This window comes from Mustelus asterias, chromosome 25 (genome assembly GCF_964213995.1).
Source record: "Mustelus asterias chromosome 25, sMusAst1.hap1.1, whole genome shotgun sequence".
In the NCBI taxonomy this organism is placed as follows: domain Eukaryota; kingdom Metazoa; phylum Chordata; class Chondrichthyes; order Carcharhiniformes; family Triakidae; genus Mustelus; species Mustelus asterias.
In genome coordinates this window covers 15,285,299-15,295,906 of record NC_135825.1, presented here as the reverse complement: position 1 = coordinate 15,295,906, position 10,608 = coordinate 15,285,299, and the positions used below count along the sequence as shown (strand labels likewise).

The window sequence follows — 10,608 nt, the reverse complement described above, 5'->3', positions numbered from 1 at the left end:
GGGGGGTTAGCTGTGTGTGTGTGGGGGGTCGGTAGATGTGCTGTGTGAGGGGGGGTAGTGTGTGTGTGTGGGGGGGGTAGTGTGTGGTGTGGGGGGGTGTGGGGGGTGTGTGTGTGGGGGGGGGTAGTGTGTGTGGGGGGGTAGTGTTTGTGTGTGGGGGGGGTAGTGTGTGTGTGTGGGGGTGTGTGTGTGTGGGGGGGGTAGTGTGTGTGTGTGGGGGGGGTAGTGTGTGTGTGTGGGGGGGGGGTAGTGTGTGTGTGTGGGGGGGGGTAGTGTGTGTGTGTGGGGGGGGGGGTAGTGTGTGTGTGTGGGGGGGTTAGTGTGTGTGTGTGGGGGGGGGGTAGTGTGCGTGTGTGGGGGGGGTAGTGTGGTGTGTGGGGGGGGTAGTGTGCGTGTGTGGGGGGGGTAGTGTGCGTGTGTGGGGGGGTAGTGTGGTGTGTGGGGGGGGTAGTGTGTGTGTGTGGGGGGGGTGTGTGTGTGTGGGGGGGGTAGTGTGTGTGTGTGTGGGGGGGGTAGTGTGTGTGTGTGGGGGGGGTAGTGTGTGTGTGTGGGGGGGGGTAGTGTGTGTGTGTGGGGGGGGGTAGTGTGTGTGTGTGGGGGGGGGTAGTGTGTGTGTGGGGGGGGGTAGTGTGTGTGTGGGGGGGGTAGTGTGTGTGTGTGGGGGGGGGGGTAGTGTGTGTGTGTGGGGGGGGTAGTGTGTGTGGGGGGGTAGTGTGTGGGGGGGGTAGTGTGTGTGTGTGGGGGGGGTAGTGTGTGTGTGTGGGGGGGGGGGTAGTGTGTGTGGGGGGGGTAGTGTGTGTGTGGGGGGGGTAGTGTGTGTGTGTGGGGGGGGGTAGTGTGTGGTGGGGGGGTAGTGTGTGTGTGTGGGGGGGGTAGTGTGTGTGTGTGGGGGGGTGTAGTGTGTGTGTGTGGGGGGGGGTAGTGTGTGTGTGTGGGGGGGTAGTGTGTGTGTGTGTGGGGGGGTAGTGTGTGTGTGGGTGGGGGGGTAGTGTGTGTGTGTGGGGGGGTAGTGTGTGGGGGGGGTAGTGTGTGGGGGGGGTAGTGTGTGTGGTGTGTGTGGTTGGGGGGGGTAGTGTGTGTGTGTGGGGGGGTAGTGTGGGGGGGGGGGGTAGTGTGTGCGCGGGTGGGGTAGTGTGTGCGCGTGGGGGGGTAGTGTGTGCGCGTGGCGGGGTAGTGTGTGCGCGTGGGGGGGTAGTGTGTGCGCGTGGGGGGGTAGTGTGTGCGCGTGGGGGGGTAGTGTGTGCGCGTGGGGGGTAGTGTGTGCGCGTGGGGGGGTAGTGTGTGCGCGTGGGGGGGTAGTGTGTGGCCGTGGGGGGGTAGTGTGTGCGCGTGGGGGGGTAGTGTGTGCGCGTGGGGGGGTAGTGTGTGCGCGTGGGGGGGGTAGTGTGTGCGTGGGGGGGGTAGTGTGTGCGCGTGGGGGGGTAGTGTGTGTGTGGTGGGGGGGGTAGTGTGTGCGTGGGGGGGGTAGTGTGTGTTGGGGGGGTAGTGTGTGTGTGTGGGGGGGGTAGTGTGTGTGTGTGGGGGGGGTAGTGTGTGTGTGTGGGGGGGGGTAGTGTGTGTGTGTGGGGGGGGTAGTGTGTGTGTGTGGGGGGGGGTAGTGTGTGTGTGTGGGGGGGGTAGTGTGTGTGTGTGGGGGGGGGGTAGTGTGTGTGTGTGGGGGGGTAGTGTGTGTGTGTGGGGGGGGGTAGTGTGTGTGGGGGGGGGTAGTGAGTGTGTGTGTGTGGGGGGGCAGTGTGTGTGTGTGGGGGGGCAGTGTGTGTGTGTGTGGGGGGGCAGTGTGTGTGTGTGGGGGGGGTAGTGTGTGTGTGTGGGGGGGGGTAGTGTGTGTGTGGGGGGGGGTAGTGTGTGTGTGGGGGGGGAGGTAGTGTGTGTGTGTGGGGGGGTAGTGTGTGTGTGTGTGTGGGGGGGGGTAGTGTGTGTGCGTGGGGGGGGGTAATGTGTGTGTGTGGGGGGGGGTAGTGTGTGGGGGGGGTAGTGTGTGTGTGTGGGGGGGGGTAGTGTGTGTGCGGGGGGTAGTGTGTTGGCGCGGGGGGGGGTAGTGTGTGCGCGTGGGGGGGTAGTGTGTGCGCGTGGGGGGGTAGTGTGTGCGCGTGGGGGGGTAGTGTGTGCGCGTGGGGGGGTAGTGTGTGCGCGTGGGGGGGGTAGTGTGTGCGCGTGGGGGGGTAGTGTGTGCGCGTGGGGGGGTAGTGTGTGCGCGTGGGGGGGTAGTGTGTGCCGCGTGGGGGGGGTAGTGTGTGCGCGTTGGGGGGTAGTGTGTGCGCGTGGGGGGGTAGTGTGTGCGCGTGGGGGGGTAGTGTGTGCGCGTGGGGGGGTAGTGTGTGCGCGTGGGGGGGTAGTGTGTGCGCGTGGGGGGGTAGTGTGTGCGCGTGGGGGGGTAGTGTGTGCGCGTGGGGGGTAGTGTGTGTGCGCGTGGGGGGGGTAGTTGTGTGCGCGTGGAGGGGGTAGTGTGTGTGTGCGTGGGGGGGGTAGTGTGTGTGTGCGTGGGGGGGTAGTGTGTGTGTGCGTGGGGGGGTAGTGTGTGTGTGCGTGGGGGGGCTAGTGTGTGTGTGCGTGGGGGGGGTAGTGTGTGTGTGCGTGGGGCGGGTAGTGTGTGTGTGCGTGGGGGGGTAGTGTGTGTGTGCGTGGGGGGGTAGTGTGTGTGTGCGTGGGGGGGTAGTGTGTGTGTGCGTGGGGGGGGTAGTGTGTGTGTGTGCGTGGGGGGGGTAGTGTGTGTGTGCGTGGGGGGGGTAGTGTGTGTGTGCGTGGGGGGGGTAGTGTGTGTGTGCGTGGGGGGGGTAATGTGTGTGTGCGTGGGGGGGGTAGTGTGTGTGTGCGTGGGGGGGGGGTAGTGTGTGTGTGCGTGGGGGGGTAGTGTGTGTGTGCGTGGGGGGGGTAGTGTGTGTGTGCGTGGGGGAGTAGTGTGTGTGTGCGTGGGGGGGTAGTGTGTGTGTGCGTGGGGGGGGTAGTGTGTGTGTGCGTGGGGGGGGTAGTGTGTGTGTGCGTGGGGGGGGTAGTGTGTGTGTGCGTGGGGGGGGTAGTGTGTGTGTGCGTGGGGGGGGGTAGTGTGTGTGTGCGTGGGGGGGGTAGTGTGTGTGTGCGTGGGGGGTAGTGTGGGTGTGGGGGGGGGTAGTGCGCGTGTGGGGGGGGTAGTGCGCGTGTGGGGTAGCGGGTGTGGGGGGGGTAGTGCGCATGTGGGGGGGGTGGGGTGGGTAGTGCGCGTGTGGGGTGGGGTAGTGCGCGTGTGGGGTGGGGTAGTGCGCGTGTGGGGTGGGGTAGTGCGCGTGTGGGGTGGGGTAGTGCGCGTGTGGGGTGGGGTAGTGCGCGTGTGGGGTGGGGTAGTGCGCGTGTGGGGTGGGGTAGTGCGCGTGTGGGGGGGGGTAGTGCGCGTGGTGGGGGGGGTAGTGCGCGTGTTTGGGGGGGTAGTGCGCGTGTTGGGGGGTAGTGCGCGTGTTGGGGGGGTAGTGCGCGTGTTGGGGGGGTAGTGCGCGTGTTGGGGGGGTAGTGCGCGTGTTGGGGGGGTAGTGCGCGTGTGTGCGCGCCTGCGCTGTCCAACATCATTCCACCCATTATGAATGACACAGCGTACGGCTTAGATATTTTGTTCAGAGAACTTTCTAGATTGCCTATTCCTAAAGTAGGTACTACTTCCAGGGGTTAAGGAGCTACTGGAGGGTGTCTTGGCCAGGGGTTAATGTGCTGGTGAATGTATGTGTGACCATGTGCCTCTTCCTAATTATATACATACATATATACATAGGTATAACTAGAAAATATTTCTTTACATTTGATTTCTGTGGTCGCACCTATTTTGCAGCAAAAACAGAGGCGTTGACATTATGGGAATGCTTGGAGTTCCCTGTTGTACACGGGAGGTCACTATAGAGGTTCCATGGTTCGAAAAGTTTGGGAAACCCTGATCTAGGACCAGACTTTCTTTGATTCCTTTCCTCCCATCTAATCTGCCACGTGATCGGGAACCTGCATATAACTTTGCTTCTTGGCACTCCATTGGAGCTCTAATATACAGTTCTGATGGCAATTGATGTTTTACACATCAGTCCATTTGCATTAATCCTCTGCTGTTAGACATCATGATGTCCACTGTATTCCTTGTCCATCTGTGTCCACTGTATTCCTTGTCCATCTGTGTCCACTGGATTCCTTGTCCATCTGTGTCCACTGGATTCCTTGTCCATCTGTGCCCACTGATGCATTTATTCTGTGTTACTTAACATTTATCCTGTTAAATAAATCAGTAGTTTGGTAGATTTCATACAACAAATGCATGGCTCTATATATTTTGTCTCCTGTTCTTCTTTCCATTCCTCTCCTCCTCACCTGAGCATGTTTACTCTTTTCTTCCACTGTCCCATTGGTTCATTGTTCCCTCTAAGCTGCAAAGAAGTGTGGTCAGGCAGCAATCGAGAGTGTGATACACGGTGGATAAACAGGCCGCCCTTTAAGTTGTGTGTATGCACAGTTCCACAGCAATCTGCAAACAACCGCACAGTGGAGCAAAATTAGAGGGAATGTTTCATGGGCGTTGGCAACTCTGCAGTTCCTTGTTCAAATATCCATTATTTGTGTGCGTCCCTTTGACAGTGAGCATGGTGCTGAACACTGGGCATCACCAAGCTATTCATCTATAGAATGCATCATTATTCTCCCTCGCTATATGTCCACACTTTCTACCACCACAATCAGGCGAGGTTACCCTGGCTGATTTGATTTCTTGGTGTTTGTTGCCGCTTTTCCTACTGCGGGCTGGTGAGTTCAGTTGTACTGTCTGTACCCCAACTGTAGCTGAGATAACCAGCCCAGCACACACTATATAGGTTGAAACTTTTGCCTTGTTATTATAATGAACTGTTTTATTTAAACTAATAAAATGCTGACTTTTATCTAGTTATCTTGTATAGATTGTAAGTATTTTTTACAGGGAATTGATGTACTGTACTCGTGTTCCTTATTTCCCTCTTGATGCAGCTACTGTGTTTTTAGGTGGTCTGGCCGCAACCATCGTGAGAAGATAGGGGTGCATGTGAACTTTGACCAGGTATTAAACATGGAGCCTTACTGCTGCAGGGACTCTTCCTCCACTCTTGGCAAGGAAAGCTTCATATATGACCTCTCAGCTGTGGTGATGCATCATGGAAAAGGATTTGGCTCAGGACACTACACCGCATACTGCTACAACACAGAAGGAGGTCAGTTTTACTCTAAGCAAAAGTAAGGAAGGGTCGTAAAGGCTCCCATCTCTGGGTGTTTGGAGTCACAGTGAGCAAATGCTCTTCCCTCCCTCCAGACTGAAAGCTTCTATACAAGTTTCTCAATTCGTACTGAGTTAGCTGATGTCAGCAGGGTTGGTTACTACGATGGGTGCCAATGTCCCCAGGCTAGAGGTGGTAAAACTAAGCCAAGCACCTCACTCCACCTTGTAATGACATATCCGCTACTTGTAAAAGAATATGGTGGAACCTTGTTTTGCTTTGATGCCCTCCGAGAACAAATAGACCAACCCCTCATTGCCCTGGCTCGCACAAGAATGACCACTTTTGAGTCTTTGCGTGACCAGAGGGTTGGTGGTAATCATCAAAAACCAAGGGGGAAATATAGTCATTTTCTCCTTTAGTACTGCCTCCCATGACTGTTAGCTGTCTTGCCAGTCTAGGCAGTAGTCTTTCAGGCTATAGACTAAACACAGTCCTCCTCCGCACAAAAGGACATTAGAACTGGGCGGCACGGTAGCACAGTGGTTAGCACTGCTGCTTCACAGCTCCAGGGACCTGGGTTCGATTCCTGGCTTGGGTCACTGTCTGTGTGGAGTTTGCACATTCTCCTCGTGTCTATGTGGGTTTCCTCCGGGTGCTCCGGTTTCCTCCCACAGTCCAAAAATGTGCGGGTTAGGTTGATTGGCCATGCTAAAATTGCCCCTCAGTGTCCTGAGATGTAAAGGTTAGAGGGATTAGTGAGTAAATATGTAGTGATATGGGGGTAGGGCCTGGGTGGGATTGTGGTCGGTGCAGACTCGATGGGCCGAATGGCCTCCTTCTGCACTGTACGGTTTCTATGATTCTTCTATGAACTTATCAGTGTTTTTTTAATTATTACAATGATTGCGAGAGTGCCAGTAGTTTCCTCTGATTTGCCCGTGTGTGCGGTGAAGTTGTGGGTGTTGCTAACTGAGGTGTTGTATGCCTCTTAATTGCGAATAATGCTAACTTGCCATGCCCCCTATTTGAGCAAGTTTGCTCCTTTCCTGGTTCAGAATGGAAGAAATCTGATTATTGCAATTTTGTACACCAGGTTTGTCCTGTTTGTTGCCCTTTGTATTTTAAGAAGAATAATTGGCGATGTATGACTCATTTGTGAGGAATGTTTACTCGAGATGATTCAACCAGGAGAGCGGCAAAAGTTTTAAGTGACCGTGAAATATGCAAGACAATCTCAAACTCCAATCTGTGTCACTTTCCTGTCTCTCCTCCTATTTTAAATTATTCGAGGGCGACACACTAGTTCTGGTCAATTTCTCAGACACACATTGCAGTGTAATTGAACCTTGTTTAGCACACCAATTAGTGGGCAACTTGGCCAAAACAGCCCGCCCCTCAATAGCCTACTGACCCTGTGCAGTTCAAGAATGGCTCCTTAAATGAAATAACATAAAACTGCTGTTATCCAAAGAAGAAACGGCACCTTCAGCCGAGGAGCAGGGAAAAGAGAATGGGGGGAGTGCAACTTACGTACATAATTTAATTGATGTGTACTTAATTGATAAATGTACTGGAAAATAAGTAATACTGTATTTTACAATCTGCTGTATCCTTTCTTTTTCCTCTTTAGAATTTTGGGTCCACTGTAATGACTCTAAGCTAAATGTGTGCAGTGTGGAGGAAGTGTGCAAGACCCAAGCCTACATTCTCTTTTACACTCAAAGAACGGTGCAGAACAGAGTGGGGTTTGTCACAGAAATGCATTCTGAACCTCAGGTGCCAACCAGAAATACAGAGAAAAACAGGAGACTGACCTTCCCTTAGGATGGGATTCAAAAACCATTATTGGAATTCACCTGAAACTACCCAGCGTCAGCCAGTGGAAACCATGTTTGGGCTGATTATACACTGTTGTGTTCTCGTGTGGGCTAAACATGTCCTGGGGCTCGTTTACTGAAGCATATATAGCCTTCCTATGCATAGTATGGTAGGGTTTAATTCCGTACTTGTCAATTAAAATGGTTGTTTTCAAAGTGTCCACTGTCCCAAGTCAGATGATGTAGAGGTGTGCAGTTTCGACGTTACCGTTGCAAAAGTTTTTTTTTCCCCAGGTAATATATCCATTGCAAACCCATTCTGTTTATGTCATAATTCTTGTTGCCGGCTGATCTTGAGATGCAACCATTTCTGCCAGATATTTTCATCATTTAACTCCCAGAAGGTGCCTTTGTTTGCCACTCGATTCAATGACTGACATAGGTACACATGTTTGACCTGTTTTCATTGTGTACTGGGTGCAGTTATGTTTACTCCCCGTGGTGCTATACCAAGCTATGCTTGAACTGATTCACTAATTCTGCATTTTCACATGATGACCCAGGGCTGTTTCACACTCGCACTGAACCTACACTAATTAGTCCAGGCTCCATAATGCCAGTTATGATTCGCCACCAATGCTGTGGAAGAATGAAGGAACCCGTAAGAGAAATCCTTATCCCTTTGCTCCCGTTTTATGATTTTGTACTTTCTTTAAGTGAAGAATTACTGTCACGACACCCAGTCTCATCACTGTGAATATTTACGGATACTGTATAAAACCCAACAGGGTGTTCCTTTCACGATAATTTCCGATAAATCCTTCCATTGTGGGTCTGATAAGATTCAGAACACAAGAATGTTGGGAGATGACGCAGCCACAGTGATTTCATGCACTTTTGCTGCAAACTTGTTCCTTACTGGAGTTTTGTCTGCTGGATTTTGTACGAGGGTAGGAGTTGTTAGTGTTTTCAGAAAATTTCTTGTCTGTAGGCAGTGTGTATGTAAGCTGATCATGCAACGATGACGCTGGCAGCTTTGGAAATGTAAATTACGACTTTTGCAACAATTTCAAATAAATGTGGGATAAAAATAATTTTATTCAATATGATCTTGTGTGAGTACATAGAATGTATGATTTTTGTTTCTGCAAATTGTGAGACCTCCGTGTTCAATATGTTTTGCTTTACTTTTGAGAATTTTGTAGTAATTCAGAGATCATTCAGAACAAAGCAATAAACACAGCATTCTGCTGCCCGACCTTCTTGCAGCTAAAAGATTCGAATGCTCACCGAGCCTTCGGAGTAATGCTGCCCCGAGGGCTGTTGCCCACAGTGGATCAAGCAGCAAGGATCAGGCAATTCCTCTGTCTGTTCCTGGCACTGCACTGCGTTAACTAACCTTCGCCAGTGTGGTAGTAGTGGTGGTGCCCCTGGACTAGATGGGCGGAGGGGGGGTAAATCAGCTAGTGACTGCCCCAATCGCTGCCCCGTGACTCTTGCTGGAAATTGTGCTCACACGTCTCAGGCAGGTTCTGGTAACTCAGGATGCTCAGTGCTTGGGGAACCGCGCTGCAGCATAATTCACCACCTTCAGAAGGAGGAGTGAGAAAGAGGAAACCAATGTTTGTAGTTTTGTCAAGTCTGGAGTAATAAGCCGGATAGAGATTTCAAACTGCTATCAAGTTGCTGCTACACACAGACTTTAACACTTGTGGACTAGTTTGATAGTTTTGTCTTGGTTTTACGGTTTGGTTCTATACATCTTACAGGCGATGACTACAGCTAGTTGAAGTATGGTGTTATCGTGTTTTTAAAATCTTTTTGTATTTGTCATTCGCCTTCTAAGTGAGATGTTGTTTAAGGTTCAAAATCCAGCTCTCAAACTGTTGTTCTTATTTCAACCTATTTTCAGTACTCAGCTGCCAGTCTGATGCCCATGAATCACTTGGCTGTGGATTACCTTATCCCTGTGGAACAGCTTTCTTTTGGCTGACTTTCCCCTTTCCTCCGGGAACAGACCACTCTGTTGTCTTTTGCCATTCTCCATCCAGCAACTCGGAACTGTGAACTGGCAAATGTCCTCGAGTAGGAAGGGGAAAGTGTAATGTTTGTGAGACAGGGTTTAAGTTCATTTCCTACCTTTTCTGCCTTATCCTCACCTTAGGTTTAGAATTCAGGGTGCTATTGCAACATCTCTCAACCCCCCCCTCTGCCCCGACCCCAATCACCCCTCCCAATTGTAAACTCTCTGATTGTACTCATCATTTACATTCTGGTTCACTTAGCTAGTTGGAGGTAAATCACTGCTGGCTAGCCCTTTTTGTATTGATTATAAGGTGACACAAACAATGGAACACAAAAACGTAATAAGATATTTCATACTTAGTGTGGTGGTTAACTGCTACAGCAGCGAGGGGCAGTGCGCATCAGCTTGTTACAGCATCAAGGCACTGTGCAATTTCCACAGCTGTGCACTGATGCGACAACTGCAGATCCTCTATGCATACTATTTAATAATGAACTGCCAATTTATTAGCAGTTTGCAAACCGCAAGGACCTTTCAAACACCCTCTTGGAAATATCAAAAAGCACAATTTAAACCATATCGGAGCAGCAAGTCTTTACTAATTACATTCTTTGCATAAACTCCATAAAATACAGTGCAGACGATGCCTCTGCAGTGCTCTGAAGTTTTGGTTTTGAACCTTGTGTAACAAATTGCACTCAGCAGCTGCCTACTCATCTCATTTGAGTTTATGCAGAAAGCCAGTTTACATGTATTGATGTAAAGTCAACGGGAAGAGAGCTGGGTCCCCACTTTTGCATTGGTTGTAGCTGCTTGCTAGCCTGTCCGTATCTTTGTAACATGTGTCTAAAATTCATTTGGATGCGTATGAGCTATATGGGTTTCTGTAAACGAGTCCTGATCCGTGTTATATTACAGGTACAGCTCGTGTTTAGTTGAAGGTTGTTGTTTCCTTTTATCCCACCAGGCTTTCTGAAATTGCACGACCAGACAGTTATGTGTTATTTGAGTCCAGTTTGCTCTCCAGTTGTTTTGGAGAGAAAAAGCAATCCTGAAACCGAGCTCCAGAAGGCAACTTATATTCAAACACCAGCTCAAATAACTTAAATCAGGTTTTATTTTGTTCACTGACACTGAGCTTGAGAATGGTGCTTCAGTCTGATGATCTTTTTAATATATTTTGGGCAAAAACCTTTATGCAACAGAGGGGGTACAAATTGGAGAGAGGGTCAATCAAGCAAAAGCTTATATTTGTCACATACGAAATAAAAATGAATATACAAAACAAACATCTTTAGCAAGCTCATAACATCACTGTGTTGTGTTAAATTACCATTTATTTTTCCAGTGAAGTGGAGGGTGTATTAAGACGGTACCAGTTTTCAGCCATTCATTAAGTGTGCTGTGCTAAGCATCCATCCACAGGATTCCCTCCAGCTACCCTCAACCCACCTACCGATGATTCTTCCGCCAGCACAAAGCTGACCTAAATAAACTGCCAGATCTTCCTCTGCCGTGTAACTCTGACCTAACAGTCTTGCTTGTGGTTCCCTCTCCAATGCAGTGCTGGTTT

General features: G+C 51.1%; 1 protein-coding gene across 2 annotated transcripts in view; it reads left to right on the top strand.

The window, feature by feature from the left end:
• The window catches only part of LOC144511821 (ubiquitin carboxyl-terminal hydrolase 49-like), a 72,928-nt gene extending 64,823 nt beyond the window's left edge, over window positions 1-8,105 (top strand). Inside the window, exons 6-7 of one of the 2 annotated variants that reach the window (XM_078242175.1) lie at window positions 4,981-5,186; window positions 6,823-8,105. In XM_078242175.1, coding sequence (XP_078098301.1) covers window positions 4,981-5,186; window positions 6,823-7,016 — 400 coding nt within the window. In that variant the 3' untranslated portion in view covers window positions 7,017-8,105. Of the gene's footprint in view, window positions 1-4,965; window positions 5,187-6,822 lie in introns of both variants that reach the window. The other variant, XM_078242174.1, reaches the window with a different exon arrangement.
• Window positions 8,106-10,608: the final 2,503 nt, after the last annotated feature.